The 19229-nt window shown below is 42.5% G+C and overlaps 1 protein-coding gene across 2 annotated transcripts in view; it reads right to left on the bottom strand.

The window, feature by feature from the left end:
• The window catches only part of snd1 (staphylococcal nuclease and tudor domain containing 1), a 173082-nt gene that overhangs the window by 151815 nt on the left and 2038 nt on the right, over positions 1-19229 (bottom strand). For both annotated transcript variants that reach the window (XM_084346557.1, XM_084346558.1), the window contains exons 3-11: positions 18300-18449; positions 17258-17378; positions 16700-16781; positions 12334-12494; positions 10597-10688; positions 9608-9766; positions 9404-9510; positions 8840-8930; positions 2459-2563 (exon numbers count right to left, since the gene is read on the bottom strand). In XM_084346557.1, the coding sequence (XP_084202683.1) occupies positions 2459-2563; positions 8840-8930; positions 9404-9510; positions 9608-9766; positions 10597-10688; positions 12334-12494; positions 16700-16781; positions 17258-17378; positions 18300-18449 (1068 nt within the window). The remainder of the gene's footprint in view (positions 1-2458; positions 2564-8839; positions 8931-9403; positions 9511-9607; positions 9767-10596; positions 10689-12333; positions 12495-16699; positions 16782-17257; positions 17379-18299; positions 18450-19229) is intronic.

Below are 19229 nucleotides of genomic sequence, written 5' to 3' on the forward strand. Positions count from 1 at the left end.
ACACACAAACACTCACATCTGGGCTCACTGTCCCAGGCTCCCCGTAACATACGACAGTGTAATGAAGCACAAAACACATACTGTTGAAGCATCTGGTGCAGGCAAAGACAGAGCGACAGACAGAAAACAGACGGGCACTGAAAGACAGGACGAGCCGGACAAATAAGGAGAAGAGAGACCAATACATGAGTGGAAAATTAAAAGGAGGAAATGAGGCAGAAAAAGTAAATCAGGAAAAGTAACGTGGGTGAAAGAACCTCTAAAGGCAGGAAGGGATAAGGCCGGAAAAGAGTTGGGAGCTTAAGCTCTGTAGTGCAAGGAACAAGAGAAAGGGCACAGAGACAAAATGGAGAGATGTTTTTGCCCACAAGCTTGTTACAAACACAGAGAGCTAAGGAGGATAAACACACAGGAAGGGCAACGGTGCAGGTCAACAATCTGACCACAGCGTGCACACCCCGGAGGGAAAGGACGGCAGGAGAAAGTGACTGCAGAGGAGAGGGGAGAGGAAGGAGGGAGGCAGAGAGAGAGAGATACAAAGCAGTACTCTTAATGACGCGAGGCACTAACGACACTGGGGGAGAGAGAGGGGAGACGTGGACCGAGGTGGAGAAAGAAAAACTAGACAACAATAAAAAAAGAAAAGGTAGGAGAGAGCAAACCATAAAGCGGAGAGAAGGAGTCAATAAAAGCAATCAAAACGGAAAAAGTAAAGGGCTGTTGCGGACATTCTGCAGCCTGACTTTTACAAGCCTTTTCTACAACGCCCTCTCCGTCTCGTACCTCTTTGAACAGGGAGATGCGAGGCATGACTTGCTCATAAATGGATATTACAGTAAACAGTGTGCTGACTGGAGGAATAGTTGTCAAACAGCCTCAGACATGTTCAACAAAAGGGAGAGAAGGGCTTCATTGAAAATATGAAACTCTGACGAGAAGAGAAAAATCCCTACTGTTGTGACAATAAAGGTTTCTAATTAAAGGGAGTGACATTTTCAGACATATTGAGCCTGTTATTTGCAAAATGGTAGGATTTTAGAGAACTCAGACACAGACGGTTTTTGAAATGTAAAAACTGATCACACGGTTTTCTAAAAAATAAAAATTCGAACTATTTATACTTGGTAACACATATTAACCATCAGTAGAATGCATACAAGCAGCTTATTGGCTTTTTATTAGTCATTACAAAACACTTATTAAGCCTTGTTCTGCATATTCAACAACTAACAGGCAATTTACTGCTTATTGATAGTCATTCAAGTCATTTTTAGGCCAGTCTCGCCACTCAGCAGGTATCTTGGTAAAGCCCCCAGGCAGTTCCTTTGGGCCAATTTATCTTATTTGAATAAATAGGAAGAGAGCCATAACTTCACTTATAATGGTTACCAGTATATAAAAACTGCATGTATAGAATCACCTGTCAACTTTGTTTAAAACTGCTTTCAAAAAATGTAGTGATTTAGCCCCACGTAAGGTTTTCTACAGGCTATACGCATGCACAAGATTTAGTAAACATTAATAAACATTAAGAAGTGTTAATGGTGTTCAGATAACTCTATTATGGGTCTTTCTACCTCAGAATGTGTTCTAAAGTGAGGTCTCGCTCTTACTAATTCACTGGTAGTTGGACATTATTAACCCACTCAGGTTCTACTGGGGAATTAAAAAGCATGGTGTTAAAACGAAAGCTTTTCGAGAAATGTGTTTCAAATGCGCAGTGATGAAAGGGGCTTCATTTGAACCAATAAATTCCTTCATAATCAGAGTCAGTGAGGAGGTGGCGAGACAAGGACGGTTACATCCAGCACAGCCCAACCATCTTTTTTTCCCCCCCAGACAGTGTCTATCGTGTGGATAAATATACTGCATGTCTCCCTTGTTGTGACTAGGTACAAGCATGTATATGTGTAGGTTTATGTTTTCACAGTCTCGAAGTGATTCTGAGGAAAAAAGGGAGAGTGTGGAGGGAAAAGACAAAAAAAAAAAAAAAAAAAATCGATCTGCCTCACTCTGCAGTGCTGCAACCACTGGGTGTGTGCAAGTGTCTCGCTGTGTTTGCATGTGCCCCCAACTGCAGGGGCGCCACCAAGTGGTCAAATTTATTCCCACCGTCGTTTTGGAGTGAGACGAGACTAATGTGTAATGGAAGAGAAGAGGGCACAGGAGAGGGAGGAGAGACGGATAAATATTCAGAAATGTGTGGAGGGAGATGTAAACAGCTTGTGTTTGACTTCAAATGAAAATAAACCAACTCTGTCAAGACATCCGAGGCAGCAGTGACACGACTCATCTCTGCGGAGCTTCTAATTAATTGGCCGGCCGTGCAGGACCACAAGCTCTCCCACATATAAACACATTCAGTCACTTATTCACACACGAGTAGCCGCTCGCTGTCTGCAAAGCTGTGTACACACATACAAGCAGACAGACACAGACACACGGGTTTTGTTTGTACCTCTCCCTCGATTCTGGGGGGCCTGATGCTGGACAGGTGGATGGTTTTGTATTCTCCAGAGTTCAGCTTTACCACCATGGCGTCAGCGTTGACCACCTGCATCACCTAGAGGGACAGAGAAAGAGAGGAGGGGAAATCAGTAAATTGAATGCAGAAGGCGAACATAAAGAACCAAAAAACTCAACTTCAAATTCATCCAAGGGTCCTAAAACACGTCATTCTTAAAAAAGGGACAGACCCTGCAGGATGTTGGAGCAAAAAGACTGGCACTGCATTTTGGTGAGTGAGCAGACAGAGCGAAAGAAAGATGGGAAGTGAAGGAGCAGGTAAAGGATAAATGGAGAGGAAGAGATCTATTCAAAGGCGGAAGGAGAGTGACAGTGCAGATCGTGTGCTGTCACGAGCGGAAGGCACTGAGAGCGAGGTAAGAAAGAGTGATCCTTGAGTGACTGAGTAAGTAAGCGAGCTAAGTCGTCCCCAGCAGGCCGGCAAAGGTTTGGAGGACAGAGCGAGGACGTTGCGCTATCTGGGGGATTGGCACCGGGAGGGGAAGAGGGAGGGTGGGGGAGGATGAGGGAGACAGAGTGCAGGAGGGAAAGCTTTAAAACACAAACATCCTGTTAAAGATAGACTGGTGGAGGTATTACACAGCCCTCTGTCCAACAACTGGCTGGCAGCACTTTGTTCTGGAGACATTTACAAGTGTAACTACAGACACAGACTAATTCATGTTTGGCATTTAAATGATATTTTTGTGTCGCAAAGGTAGCAACCACATTTATAACAGATACTCAAGGCTACAGCTGTTAAGTTACAGTTTAACTACAGCAATGAAGAAACCCATTGACAAAAGCACTCAGGAGTGAAGATGGGGATCTGGAAAGTACATAAACCTCTAAGGAATTAAGACTTGTCTAAAAAAAATCATGAATAATGCCGTGGAAAAATGATAGAACGATTATCAGTTTGGCCGATTATCATATCCAATTATCAGAATCAGTATTTCTTCTTTGTCGGATTGCTGATAAAATGACTTAAACTGGCAGCAGGCAAGTTTTCTGCTCCAGAGTATCATTATGAAGTCAGTGAAATCAGTGTTTACAGTGTTCCCTATAAACCGCACTATCACTATACAATTTTGTCTGCCAGCAGGTACGCGGTCACCTGGCAAAAGGAAGCCTAACTGGCGACCCATTTCTATTATAAATCAGGGCCGCCCAAAGTAGGGCCTATGGTCCAAAGTTGGCCTGCAGCAAGGTTTGATTTGGCCCTCCAGATGTTTGTAGCAATAGACAGATGACAACCAAAGGTTGGTAAAATATGGGGTACTTCATACCTTTACACTCCATCACAGCTTATCCAGAGTTTAGAACTCAAGTTTTTATTTTTACTGCAAATGTAAATCAGTTCCAACTATCGGTTAATGGCCTTCTTGATTACCATTAATCCATATCAGCCCTGATAAACGACAAACATATCAGTCGATCCATAGTGTGGAATAAATATTTCTAACTCATCAACCCTGTCTTCATAAGTGCCTTTCAATGTGCCTGTGCCCTCCCAAGCAAGAAGACAGATTGGGGGTATAATGTGACTGAGATGGAGGAGGCATCCAAACCCAGAGCCTTTAAGTAGGCCGCTTGCAAGAGACAGAGAAATCAATCGCCCTACACATGTTGCCACCCACATGTGCATTAAATGGCCTCATCATCACTCAAACTGTGGTTCGTATGTAGGCTGTGCTCGAGCTCAAGTCCTAAAAAGTGAGGGATGTGAGGGAGCCATGTTTTAAGCACAATTTGGACCGTGTGGGTGTTTGTGTGGCTGACTGTGTGGTGGAAAAACAAAACAACCAAAAAATCCTTTCGAGATATTAAAGATCGAGCTGAAACATTTTTCATAGCGTGTACGGCAAAACACACATCCAGGTGTAGTGGGCTCTTTGGGACATTTATTATACCATGAAAACAAATCAGCCATTGCATTTGCCACCAGAGAACAGAAATTAGACCAGCCCACATGCTAAATAGGCTGCCCACAACAGCAGCCAAAATACATCATATACTAATCACTGAGCTGAGTGGGAGATGCAGAGACATGGGGAGCAGGAGGGAGCGAGAAGGAGAGGGGGGGAGAGGTGTAATGAGTTGAGTGTGAGGGGGAGCATGCATGCACGCGGCGACATAGACGCGTACGCACACACACACACACACACACACCAGCCTACACAGATTCACACCCTAACAAGGTCATTTTGTGGCCTGCCCAAGTAAATAAAGTGCAAGAGAGGGAATGTGGCAGGAGCAGAAGAAAATGGCTCAGCGTTTACTGGCTAATTATCAGCCGGGGGAGGCGAGACGACAGAGGCGAAGGAGGACAGATCAACACAAGACAGAGGAACGGGAAGATGGAGCACGCCAGAAAGATAGAGTGTAATCTCTCTGCAAATATCACAAGAGGAGAGACGGAGGGAAAAGATGAGGAATAGATAGAAAAATAGAGCAAAAAGTCTTTGCAAAGTAGCTGCCATGAGGGTCGAGTGAGCAGGCAGAGAAGACAAATAGGCGGGCAGCATGACTCACTGGTCTAATCTGACACTCTAGAGGTGGGGATCTACTGCCACCCTCTGTCCGTGAATGACACGACATCTGCAGTGGCCAAGATCAGTCACAGCGAAAAGGAGGATCTTGGCTTCTGTCGGGGACTGTTGTTGGTTGTCAGTCGAATGCATTAAGTTTGTTTTAACCACAGGGCCAAGGCAAGGGCTTAGCCAGGGACTTGCTCATTACTCATGTCAGATCATCTCTCAAAAGCAGCACCTATGGCAAGTTGAGTGCTGCTGCCAGTCGAGATGATTTGTCACCCAAATTACATGGTTTCAAATAAACTAGTGGTGTTTTGGATGTCATGAGAAACACCTTCAGCTGGCGTGTCGCCCCCGACGACAGAAAAAAAGTGGCTCATGGGTATGAAGTGCTCTGTGAGGTTATTATCAGACAATCTACAGAGACTTTTTCACCTAGGCGCTTGACTGATTTTAACTGGAGCACGAACCAATATACCCTTCTCATCATCTTCCCCAAAATTGATTTTTTTTAATTTTTCTTAAAGAAGCTGTTTGACCTTGTAACCATTCTGTCTGACTTATATTAACTGGGGCATACAGTATACTAACAGCCAAAAAAGGCCTTCAGGTCTTCGCTTTCCCTTTTAACCATTGCTAAGATGTACTTTTCTCTCTCTGCCTAACAAGACCTTCAATTGCTTCTATACACCGGTACACAAGAGTTTTTTTTTCTTGCCAACAAAGGCTGGAAAATACATTTGTACTAAACAAGCCAGAAGCATTATCAGAGTTGGATTAGCATGTATCAAGGGTAACGATGAACTCCATATGGATTTTCATCCAAACAAACCCTTTCACAGCCCTTTCACACAAAAACACCCCACTTACACCTGGCTTTGGTCTTCAGTGTGAAAGGGTACAATAGGCATTCTTTCCCAGTCAAATGACTCTGCAGTAGTATTGGGTATTTATTGGCTCCAGCACCGATCGGCAGTTATGGAAAAATGACACCCGGATGGACATGCTAATTTCTGACCCTAGTCCAGCACATTGCTATGACAGGTGTTGAAGTTTATCATGTCAGAAAATACTTTAAGTAAGAAAAAACACATTTCCATGAGCGCTTTCTTAAAAATAGCATACCGTTTTATCCTGTACGGCTAGCATCTGTATCTGCTTCACAAAACACTGTTCTACAACTGCAGTAGACACTGTTACTTTCCATATAAACCCCAGACATTACATAGACACACTAGCTTTGCATTTTAACTGTCATATTCTCATGGATTTGGTCGACCTAAAAGCAACCGCGTCAGTGTTCCTGACAAGCTAGCGAAGAGAGGCTTGTGAAGGGGTTTACACCACGTCACCTTTTATCCATCACCTCGCACGTCGGTGGTTACCCAGGGGAGAGGAGGGGAAGGGAGAGTAAAGGAGGGGAGAGGAAGACTATTGGGACGTGGCCTACATCCACTTCTCTGGTCCCAGCAGAGGTTGGGAGGAGAGAGGCGAGACAGTCAAAGAGGAAGATGCGTCAGCAGGATTGACTTGTGGGGATTGGGCCCCGCTCTGCTCTCTCCACTCTATCCATCACTCAGATAATAAGAAGTGAAAAGTGGAGTGGACGAGAAGAGGGGAGGAGTGTATGATGATGGGATTGATGGATAGATGTGTCTCTGGGAGAGTCGGTGCATCGAAGTATTAGGTGCCGACAAATGTCACAAGTATGGAGGAGCAGTGACAGGCCTGGGTAACCTTAGCCTGTCCGATATGTACTTTGCTTCAAAATGGCTCAAGAAGTTGCAGGGTCAGCATGACGTTTCCCATCACAGCTGTCTGCTGTCTCTTTCTGAAAAGTTTTTGGGAGTCAGATGAAAGGTTATGATACCAGAATTTTAAACTTGATATAAAAAGAACTATGCTCGACAACTCTTTCGATACCACAGCAAAAAGATAAAAAGAAGTCCTAGGCTCACAAAATTCGATAATTTTTCCTATTGAATGCAGGTATTTTACTGTTTAAACACATGGTATCAAAAAAGTATGAAGTATTGATACTTTTTATGGTCCTAACGTTATTTTAGAGTCCTTGACTCTTCCATTAACAACCTTTGAAGCTACCATAGATCAAACTTCTGGGGTTCTATTTTAACAACATGAAGGTGATAATCTGGTGAAGTCTTTTGCCGAAGCCGCGGTGTCCGAGGAGCTTCTGGCTTTTTATACCGTAAACAAACGCACACGAACACAGCACCAGCTGACATGAAGCAAGCCTCCTCTGTGGCTCTTTGTGGCAGAGCAGTTGCAAGGGAAAAGAGGACAGAGAAGAGTCCTACAGAGATCAAAAAGTGCGTCAAGGTTTAACTGCGGGCATCAGCAGTGCAGTAAAAAAACAAGGATACAAGAGAGAGGGCAAGCACAGTCCAAGGGATCTTGATTAGATATTTTTTTCTGGCTTTCACCTCTCATGTCCTTTCATCCTTCCTCCCCTAAGCCTCCCCATACCCCTTTCACACAAACTCACTTTCAATTTATTCTTCAACCCTCTACCTCTCTTTTTAGCCACATTTCTGTCTCTTTTTCATACACCCTCCTAAGCTCCCCACCAAACAGTCCCTCACTCCCCCCCCCCCCACCCACACTGCCTGCATCCAGCCTTCTTTCATTGAGGGGGTTCAGAGAGATCTGAGAGCAGCTCACACTGATAACATAAATGTTTTATCCTTTCTCCAGCCTCCTTCCTCTGACTCAGGAAAAAATATATACATACACTTAGTTTCTTTTTTGCGCCTTCTTTATGCGTGTGCAGTTTAACAAATCCTTTCTGTAAGCAAATTGTCAAAGCAACACCTTTTATGAAACCCTCGGGGCGAGCCGTGAATTTTTTTCAGGGTCTTAAAAGTTCACAGTCTGGAGGGAGCAAACACAGACAAAAGTCAAACTTTCTTTTTCAATCCTAGAGAAATATATATCAGCTGGAGGGCTGGAGGGAAGGATCGGGTGCAACTCATCATCGAAATGCACACAGAGGGGACCAGATTTAAAGCTCATGTTTTGAGCCTAGAGTTTCTATATTGTGTTAAAGCTACAACTTGGACACTATAATATGTTATCCCATAGTATGACTGTGTTACCGAAATGTATCGTGGAGTCCATCTCAATTGATTTGAACTAATGTGTTCTGACAACTGGGAGGGAGTGCAGTCCCCTTGTACTTGATATTAAAGACACTTCTTTTCCCTTGAGGTCCCAGCCAATAACCTCCAAAGCTAATATCTCCAGTTCTTGGCTTTTGGGGGTCGTTCTGTGCTGCTGCTGCTACTGCTACTACAGCATACGCCAGCGATTTGGCCCTAATTTGACTGGGGAGTGCTTCAAGTTTGCTGTTAAGCATTCCTGCTCGTACCTTTAGTGACCTTTGCTTTTTTTTTTTTTTATTTAGGGTGAGGTGCAAATGTGAAAATAAGAGGTGTCAGGAGGATGTAATTCGTTAGAGGCCTCAAAGTGGCTCAGCTATTGCTGCAGTGCTGTCAGAAGATTGAAGATGCTGCACATGACATCAAGTACTGGAAGCAGGGGAAGCAATCAGCCCCCTTAGCACTGAAGCCAAGTCTTATTCATGCTGGATAATGTCTGCATGTCATACTGACGGTTTCACACCTTAATCCTGTTTTTTCCTCTGTGCTATAAAGACAAGCACAGATGTTCGATGGAAGCGAGACGATCCAAATCGAAAGACATTATGTTCGGGGCCAAAGAAGGAGTGCGTTCACCAAACGGACACACAGCTTATAAAAGCTGCTTTAGGACCTCACCTTGGCAACAAATTGCCTGTCCTTCTGGTCCAAGTTGGCTGTGGGTGCCACGTAGTCCTTCCAGATGCGGACCTTTCGCTCTTTAGCAGATCTGGCCAAGAAAAAGATCATATCATCATTAGCGGTAATATCAGCCAGACATTAAGACATAAAGGGCTTAATCAAGTGTCTAAAATTATCCATCTGGCTGGAAAAGGCTACAAAAGCTCATTAAAGTGAGACAATTCCTACATAATAAGCCCTTAGTCAGTGCTGCAATTATTGAAGAGAAAGAATATCATTGCAGCAGAATAGAGTGATATTGTACAACTACTTTCAATACCTAGAATCTGCATGTACATTCTTTATTCATTATGGGTTGAATCAAATCAGTGATTTCCTGAACCCATCACAATGTAAATTGGGGTCTTAAACATTTCTGTCTGAATTTAATAATAAAAAGACTTCTTAATAAATGTCCTAAATTTCCCAGAGCAGTTCTTTATATATTAAAGACCTGTGCACCATCAAATTCAGTAAAAAAAAAACAAAAGTTGTGTTTTCTGTGTGTCTACTGCTGCGTACCTCTCAGCGGCTCTGAGTTTCTCAGCTCCCTGGGTGTAGACAGCCATGGACCAGTCGACACAGCGGGCGAAGCCTTCCTTCAGCAGGAGTTCTGTGATGTTGCCATTCTGTCACAGAGGGAACCAGAAAAGGACAATTAATGAGACAGAAAGCCTGAATTTTAATGTCAAGTCCAACAATGGGTGCCACCTCCTGTGTCCCTACCGGATGAAGGATGGTTCCCAGTATGATCTGATTGGGGCAGCTCTCCAGGATGATCTGAACGTCTCTCTGCAGAAGACGGGACTCGGTGAAGAATTTGGCCTCCGCTGCGAATGCCTCTGGTGTCTCTGCACCATCCGCTTCCCGCTTGAACGTGGGACACTGGGGAGAAAGAAAACGCACATTAACAATACTCAAGCTTCAATCAACGGGCATTTTTGCAAGCTGGATTGGGAAATGTGATCAAATCTGTCCTGTCCAAGGGAAGCACATATTTTTTTCTACTGCAATTCCCAGCAGTCAACCAGTGCCTCCAGGAGGGTTTTTGTGCACAAACGCTTTTGATGTAATCTGTCTTTTCTGTGTAGTACTGTTATCCACTTTTAGCCGATGTCACCTTGCTGTATATGCTATCTGTATTCTCCTTAGAGTGTGGCAAAATAGCAGACAGATACAAACACAACAGGCGGCATGAGCAGACAGGCCTTTGAACAACAAGACAAAGAACACCTTGAAATGGATGTAATATCTTCAAGTGGGAGATGAAAAAGATTAGTTATCTTGAGTGGCCCATTGGCAAAGCCAGGCTTGGTGAAAGAGATTGATGGGGAAATTTAGCGGAGCGGATATGACGCTGGTGAAACAAACACAGATGGAGAGGAGTGACAAAAATGAGCCGTTACTCTTTTAATGTCTTTTTTTTTAGATGCGTATTCATTACGAGACTGGACCGTCTACCTTCAAATACTTTAATAGCTTTTGTGACACTAAAGCGAAGAAAAAGATGTGGGTGTGGTGAAAACTGTCAAACCACAGCCAATTTATTCACCCGTGGTTGGCCATTTGTGAATGTATTTATTTCTCTCACCACTTATTGTTAAAGCACCGCAGTCTTTCAACTGTAAACAAGTTTGTCAGAATAAATAAATGTGCTCAGCAGTTCAGTTTACATTTCAGCGCATCTGAAAGTGCAGCAAGTGAGAGGTGGTTACCTTGACTCCAGACAGCATGACAGTGACCAGGTAGTGGTCGGGGAGCAGCAAGGCACGAACAACACTGCCGTCACGCACATGCTCGATGATGGCTGAGGGGAGGAAGGAGAAGAGAATGTTAAAAGGTTTGAAGGATTGTTGAATTACAATGAACATACAGACATCAAGCTCTGGAATTAGATGGGACAGATCTTATACTGAACTTGTATGTACTATATGTCATATTGGAAAAATGAAGGGTGAGGACTGAATGATCAAGCATTTAGGGTAACGTCTACCTAATGTCTGTTGGTTCAGACCCCTGAATATCTGAATTCATTATATTTTTCTTTCATAGCAAATAGCATCTTTTTCAGCAAAGACACTTGTTTCAAACAAAATGATAAAACCTATCATGACAACCACAGTGTTTTACTGAGTGGTGGAGAGAAACTGTCCTGCTAAAACGTCGCTCTCTGGTACTTCTCAAAGAGAAGGAAATCATGTTAACACCAATTGAAGTGAAAGGCAGCTTCGATTGATATAGGCGACGACTTTTAAGGTTTTACAGCAGAAAAACAACAGATTGTCAACAGAACTTCTGAATCCACTCCTGCAGCATTATCAACTATCCTGCTGTCAGTATGTCAAGTATGCTTGAAACTAGCCAAAATACAGCTGCTTCAGTGTTCAGCTATTGCCATCAACACTCCAACAGTCAGATTCAAGTAGTTCATTTATCCATATTTTGAATTACAAATGTTTGGAGCGTACCGAGTCTACGAATGGACAGTGGACAAGTGCATTTTTGAAAACTCTCTGGATGTTCTGATACTTGTCCCTATTGTAATCCAATACAACCAGCATAAACTGACCACGGCCATTGTTCTCTGAAAAGGCAGAGCTACATATTTCTAGTGCTTGCTTTTACAGCCACTTCTCAAGCCGAAAGAAAGCACCTGATACTCCGATGATAGATTTCCGAGTATCACTTTAAAGTTCTGACTATGCTATATGCAACATATCAAGGCGTCAAGATGAGGTCAATTTATTTTGAAAGCTTTTGAAGGGTATTACATTGGATTTTTCTCCAAAATCATATCACTCAAATGTTGCTCCTGCCCTCTAAAGTACTTCAAGAAATTGGACAGGATGTGAGTCACCTGTGTGAGAGGCATTTCACGCCTAAATGGTATTTTGATGATGGGTTCCTTTCTCAATCTCTACATGCCTTTCTTTCTCTGTGTGCGTGTATAGGTGTGTGTTAGTAGCAGCAGATGAGAGAGAAATTGGTACTCCAATTTTCATACCAAAGCGACTCAATGCACAATAAAAAGGGGCTTTGGCTGGATTGCTGCCTCCAAATTTAAAAAAGCCCCAAGTCTGTCTCATGAACGGTAAGAACAAGGAATAAAAGAATGAAATAGCCTTCCCCTATTCATTTTCCCATTCAATTAAAGGGTAGTGAAATGAGCTGAGCCACCGTTAACAGCAGCCGCCTGGAAATGAATTGAGTGGCACATTACAACTCGGATAGGGTCAGAGATGAGAGACTGGAGGAATGAGCCGGTGAAGGGTGATAGACTGTGTGCCATTACATGCTCTGAAGTGGATATTTAGAACAAGATATCTTCAACCGAAATGGGCTGATGTCTGACACAGCCTGCAAATGTGGCTTTTAAGGGAAAATAGAGGCTTAGGTGACAATGTGTGTTTTGAAATGCCACTGTGTCAGTGAGGATGCTTGCAACTCATTACCGTTGATGGGTTTCTGGTGCAGAGAGTCGACGAAGTTGCGGGGATTCTCTATGGTGTACTTCATGTCGCGGATGGTGTGCGTGCCGCCACCCTCACTCCACAAGCCTTTCTTGGAAGCCTTAGACTGGTCCTCCAATTCACAGAGTCTGGCCTGGTCTGGACTGGTGACACACAAGAAAAGGACAGTTTAAGACACAATGAAAGAAAGACCAATAAACACATTTTAAACTCTAGATGACTGTCTAAGTGATCAAATCAATGTGTTGTTAACTGTGCAGACTCCTGACAAGATGATTGTTTGACTTTAATCCATTTGGGGTTCTTGGCTGGTTTTTTTTCCCTTTATTGCCGCAAGTATTTTTCTTGCTCTTTCCAAGCTATCTCCTTTAGGAGAAATGGAGGCTGAACATCAAGATGGTTCGGTATATCTCGTTTAATTCTAACACACAGGGACATTTAAAAATGAATTAAGAATAAGAAACCAAGATGAAATCTTCACAGCACTTTATTAAATTGACTTTAATGGATTAGTGGTGTAGCATGAAACCTGCCCTTCTACTGAAACCTGCAGCTGAGTGAAACTGATACTGAAACTTTCACGGATAGCTTCTTACCAGCTTTGAAGAACAAAAATGCTCTTAAAGACCACTGCTGCACTTAATCCAACTAGGTTACAACAAATCTAGGATCCAAGAGTCCTTGCCATTAAACTCATCTGTCAACTTGGGAAAGTCTTTGTACCTAATGAGCAAAAAGTTTTTGGACTGCTTGTTAACTCGTTCCATTGCTTTTATCCCGGCTGTGTTGAAACATAGGCTACCTAAATCCTTGTCCCAATAGGTCAATTTCAGCTTTACAAGAACTACAATTACAACTTGTAACGAAGGCAAGAGGACGCAGGCTACGACTTCTATCATGTTGGGTTCATTACAGTTCACCAGACTGCAGCAACAGTTGCAGCTGAACAAAGCTGCCATTGGCTGTTAACTTCAACATGTACAAACAACTGCTCATTAAAGGAATAGGTCTGTATGAGTAAGGGTTTGGTGAGGCTCCAGCTTTGTTGAATTAAGTGATGCCTTAAGTGCTGTTCCTGACAAACTGCACTGCCGTTTCAGTGGAAACCAGCTGATGACCAGATTATCACTGCTATAAAAAAAAAATGTATCCGAGCATTTTCTGAAGAGACAATAACAGTGTTTGACAGCTCCTTCAAAAGCTACCACGCAGCTGGCTACAAACGCCACAATTAATTCCATGCTGGCTCTCTAAATTGTGCAGCCTAATGCTTTTTGAGGGCCCTTGTACAATTTTAATTATTCATTACTTCAAATGGCCGACGGGCTTTTGTTTTCCAAGAAGTTAAGGCTGCCCGATTGATATGGGAGTAGCGATGGTGACTAGAACTTGGAGAGGCAACAAAGTGGGTCTAAATTAAAATGCCACACACACACACGCGCACACGAACACACATGTAGCCTGCTCTCCAGCTGTGTGTTCCTAATTGAGCTTCTGGACTTGCGCCTGAAAGCCGCCAACTTGTCTGTCCTCTCAACACCGATCTAGCTACCAACTTCAATTAAAATCAAAACAGTTTCTCGCTTACCGAGCAACAATAGTCCAACTTTCTGCAAGACGTCGATTGTGTTTAAGCTACTTAGACTTTAAGCGCTAAACAGGAACAGAAAGCTACAAAGATAGAGTGGGAGAAACTAACAATACAATCAAGGAGAGCAGACATTGTAAAGCCCCCGGAATAAATGGAAAGCGATTCACAAGCAGAGATTGGTGAAGATAGAAATAACTTCATGTGTGGGGGCAGATGATAGTGAACTTATCCATGTCTCACAAAAGACTGGATTCCTTTAGGTCAGCAACTCCTCCCAACCAACACATCGCTTCAAATCAAAAACAGATATTGATGGGGAAGAAAGTGCAACACTGAGCAAGACTACTGGAGAAACAAAGGGCTGTGAGAAAAAAAAAAAACCTTTCCAATTCCCTCATGTTTGAACACGCTGTAGGCTACATCTTTCATCTCAATATGGCTCCCTTGTGCATCCGAGGAGACTTTAAATAGATGCAAAATGTTGAACCTTAGCAAGGCATTTTAGAGCTCCCTGTTGTCTTTGTACAGTTTGAAGAGGACGCAGGAAGTCGTGTTCCCCAGTGTTCCCCACTTCTATTTAGCAGCAAGGCTCAAATGAGCGCAGTTCATTCGCCCCCCCCCACCAGACGTTTACACCCCTAAACCAGTGCTCCTCTGGGGCTCCAGTTAAAAAGGACCGATGTGGGGTTGTAAAGCACAGTTGGACTCCTGCTCTGGTGGGTGGGCGTTGCATAAGCCAATCAGTCAAACCCCCTGCCAGTGGTTTTAATTTTTCAAAAAGACGTGAAATCCTGTGAAATCTGACCAATTCTCAGGCTACAGCCATCTCAGTGATTTTTTACCGAGATGGCCACATTCAAATCAGGGACCCAGGCCAAGATCCGAGAACATTCAACCCCCAAGTCCAGTTGCACCATACTCAGGAAAGATATGAAACACTCGTACCCAATTTGAAAAGACTGAGATGCAAGATTTAGTAGAGGAGATTGATGAATGTGGTTGTACCGATTACTGACTACACAGGGACAGTATTTCTTCTGCCTGACCATGTTAAAGTGAAACTCAGTCAAATGATGAAGCCTCTAAAAGCAAAACATAAATAATCATTACTATGATTTAAATAAATAGAAATCTGAGACTGACAGCTGCAATATGGAGAAAGAAGCTAAGGCTTGGAGAATAAAAAAATAAACAACAGGACACATTTTTTTAAAGAAATTGGGTGGACCATTTACATAAATTGAGATGGCAAGAAAGTAATCTAACCATTTAAATATAAAATAGCTGGGGAAAAAATGATGTGCATATCTTTTGTGTTGTATTTATGCTACTGTCAGTTCCAGAAAACTCAGTATTAAAACAAAATTTCACATAAGAAGCTATTTGGGATCATTCCACTGTCTAAATGTGGCACTCCAAGCTGAAGTTATTAAAATGTGGTTGAATAGCACTACACAAAGTGCCATTCATTTGCAAAAAGCACATGATTTTAATACATATTCATTACTTAGCTGAAATTCAATATCAAATTACAATTCATGGAAGTATTAGAGCCTGATCTCCTAAAATAATAAATATGGATGGACAAATTTATCTGCATATTTTCATTTAAATCTAGTATCACCCAGACGATATTTAGCATGTTCAGAAGCCAAATACACAAATGGACAGAAGTGAGCATTCGATCCAACTTCCTTTTATTGTGTGTGCGTGCGAGAGTGAGCGACTGTGTTCATTCTTGCTCCAATAAACCAATGAAACTGTGCCCCGGCCTGCTCTGGTGCATGGCTGAGCGCTGGCCCTTAAATCTGTAAAGCGTTTTCCCAATTCGTAGTCAGCTTCTGAACACGTTTAACTGCACTGTCCAGAGCCATCATCGTTATAATAACCCCCCGTAATTAAGATCACATCATTGTTAGTGTGATCAACGTGGCCGGTCACGAGGGGTAATGATATTGGAGGCTAGTGCGTTGCGGGAAAAACTAAAGCCTAAAGTCCTCACTGAGTAATGGGCCTCCCCCCTTTGGCCAAATGATGCCCGCTTACACTTAAAGCATCATTTACATTAGCGCTTGTTCTGGGCCATTGCACAGAATGCTTGAAAAGGGTCATTAGTGGCAAAATATACCCCATCATCTCTGTTCATGTTGGAAGATACAAATGTAGCAGCATGAGTCAAATTGCTTGTAATGTGTGTAATGTTCAAATACTGCCACTGGGGGGGATATATGGTACTTTGTCATAAAGCACTGGATGTGCAAGTGTATTTAGGGGATTACTGCATGAGGGCAATGTGGCAGAAAGGGTTTCAGAGGGACATCATTGTAGCAGCAGGGTAATACTGCCACCATCTGGGACAGCATGACTCTATATCTCAATTCTCTACAGTCCACCAGATGAGGACTTGTGTTTATCTCCCTGCAGATTTACCAGTGCTGTCCTGCTCTAAGCTTTAGCAAGGAGAAAGATTACATCGTGTTGCCAAAAGCGATTTCCTCCTAATTCTGTCAAACAATGGGCAGAGTTGCAAACTAGAAATCGGCTTTGAAGTCCAAAAGTACACCAACCGCGCTGATGAGCAAATTTGAAGGAAAAGCACTCATGTCAGTCTCTTGTATATTGACACACTCGACTTCAGTGATGCCAACGCAGCCGATTATGGCATAACAAATACAATAGATACCACATAATATCAGTACACATCATTTTGTCTAAATGTTACGACCGAAAAGACAGAAAAAGAAGCAAAAATCTTACTTGTTCCCTCTGATTCCTTCCCTGCGAACTGTGGCGAGGCCCTCGTTCACCAAAGAATCTGCAATGTTCTCGCCTGTTGTGTCTAAAAACGAAAAACGTAAAGCATTTCATACAAAAACAGAACTCATCTTTTTTCGAGTTAGTTCTGGTCAGGTGACTTGATTGGACAGGAGGGAACCAAGAGAGCTGATATTTAGGATACAGGGAAATTTAACTTGGTTATTGTTGTTTAAACCGTACCTGCAGCTAATTAGCTAGCAGTAGGCAGAACCAAACTAGTTTCAGAATAAAGTATTTAACCAATTCTAATGGTTCTAATCTAATTTTTAGTACAAATTTTACATTGTTTTATAGTGTAATAATAACCCATAATGTTCAAGTTATTGCATAACTGTATAACTATATGATTTCCTCTACACATGTATGCTGAATTCTGTATAACAAGTCAAGTTAAGGGAAAAGGAACATTTATGGTGCAAGTATTTTCCCCCAATCCATGATGCATGTGGACATTGTTCAGATCACTTTGTGATTTAAGATTTGACTCAGTCCACTCACCTTTTCCCAGGTACACCATGCCGTACTCTCTGCCCAAAGCAGTCTTGATTTCCACAGTGAAGCACACTTCTTTGCCGATTAGCTTCTTCCGCAGGAACTCTCTGGCTTGAAAGGCCCATGGCTGCAATACAGACAGGAATATTAATGTGCACTTCCATGTCAAAGGTTGATCACAAACAACTAATCAAAGTGTATTTTGACTCAATCAATTCATTAGAATTAAATAACTAGTAGGCACATACTTCTGCAGAAACAAAATCCTTCATTTTAAATAAAATGTTGTTATTGTCTGACAAAAATTAGAGTCTGATCACAGTTGGCGGCCCTTCACTGCAGGCACCAGGCAGACATAACAATCCACAGTAGTTAAGTGAAAATAGTACGATAATTAGCACCGTCATAATCATGTTGGCAAAATCTGCAATAAAAAAAGCTTTTTGATATGCCATTATCTTGGTCAAAGCAAACTATATCTGTACACTGATTGAAATTGATTTTTCCCCTCTTTCTTTCTTATCTGATAAATGAAAAAAGGCTAAACTGTCTGTCAAGGCCAAATTGAAAATGTATTCAAAAATAAAAAGACATTTTAGTCTTGCAGCCTTCAGATAGGAATAGATTTTTTTCACAAAAAAAAAAAAACATGCAGCAGACCAGACAGTAGTCAAATCAATTGATGGACTTTTCAAAAGGCATGATAAGAAAATGTCAAATCACACCACTGGTGTCTTAAAGCTTTGAGTTCAATTGAGAATTGACATGTTTATCTCAAGGCTACATCACCATTTATACAATCAGGCGTGGTCTGAATACCAATTCACACATAGTTATGTTACAAATGCTCATTGGAAATGAGGATAACAAAGCCATGTGATAAATCTTCTCCCCAAAGTAAAAACAATGATTCACATATCATCACTGAACCCCTGAACAGGACTATCATAGTGTGTGCTGGAGGGATACTTGGCAGGACCTTGTTCTGCCTTTGCCAAACACATACAAATGCAAACAAACACAAACACAATGGGACAGAGCTGCTCACCTCATCAGGGGTGTCCTTGGTGTCGGGCTGGCCTTGAGCAGCTCGGCGGGCCATGGCTCCAGCTCGGATATTGCTGAGATTGATCTGACGCTCCGGGGGTGGGCCACCTCGAGGCTGGCCCCGAACAATGATGGCACAGCCCGACAAGACCTTTAGAGATGACAATAAAGACCGTCAATTGGACAAGATAAAAATTAACAGTAAAAGAAGTGACTATGTTGAAGTAATATCTTAAAACACTTCAAATCTTTTTGTCACAATACCACAAACAAATACCGGACCGCAAATCTTCAATCACCTGACTGAAATGAAAAAATTACCACAGCTTTCAGTTTCTATTTCCTCTGAGACAATGCATGTGCTCTGGTATATCCAGTAAACTGCTGTTTTTGTATTTGCATTGCGGGAGGAGACGATCAGTTTACCCCTCAGGGAGGGTCATGCAGGATTGATTTAAAACGGGTGTAACAAGTAGGTAGACAAATAGGAAAAATCATCAATTCAGTGAATTACATCCGCACTCATGCTGTGTGGATGCAAATCAGTTGAGAATTTACATATAATAGCAGAATATCATAAAACGTTGCAGGAGCCTGGGAAAAAGCAACTTCAATCTGCACGTTGCCATGGTGACAGTTTGTCATTCAAACGCAAGGTGAGATCAAGCCATCTGATAACGTAGCTAAATACAAAAAAAAAAGAAAAAAGAAAACAACAGATAACCTGCTCTTGGGTTTGACAACCGTGGCATTTACACGAATCTGAGCAAACACCTTTTATCTGCGGACTCTCCAGCGTGTCTGTGGGGAGCATCACTGGAGCCTGTTGATCTAAGATGTGGGCTAGATAAAGTCTTTCATCAAATCACAGAGGTCCCCCTGCTATCTGTCTCAGTTCTTCCAAGTATGAGCTGTAGTTTGTAGTGACCAG

This window comes from Pagrus pagrus, assembly GCF_965226575.1.
Source record: "Pagrus pagrus genome assembly, chromosome: 23".
Lineage (NCBI taxonomy): Eukaryota > Metazoa > Chordata > Actinopteri > Spariformes > Sparidae > Pagrus > Pagrus pagrus.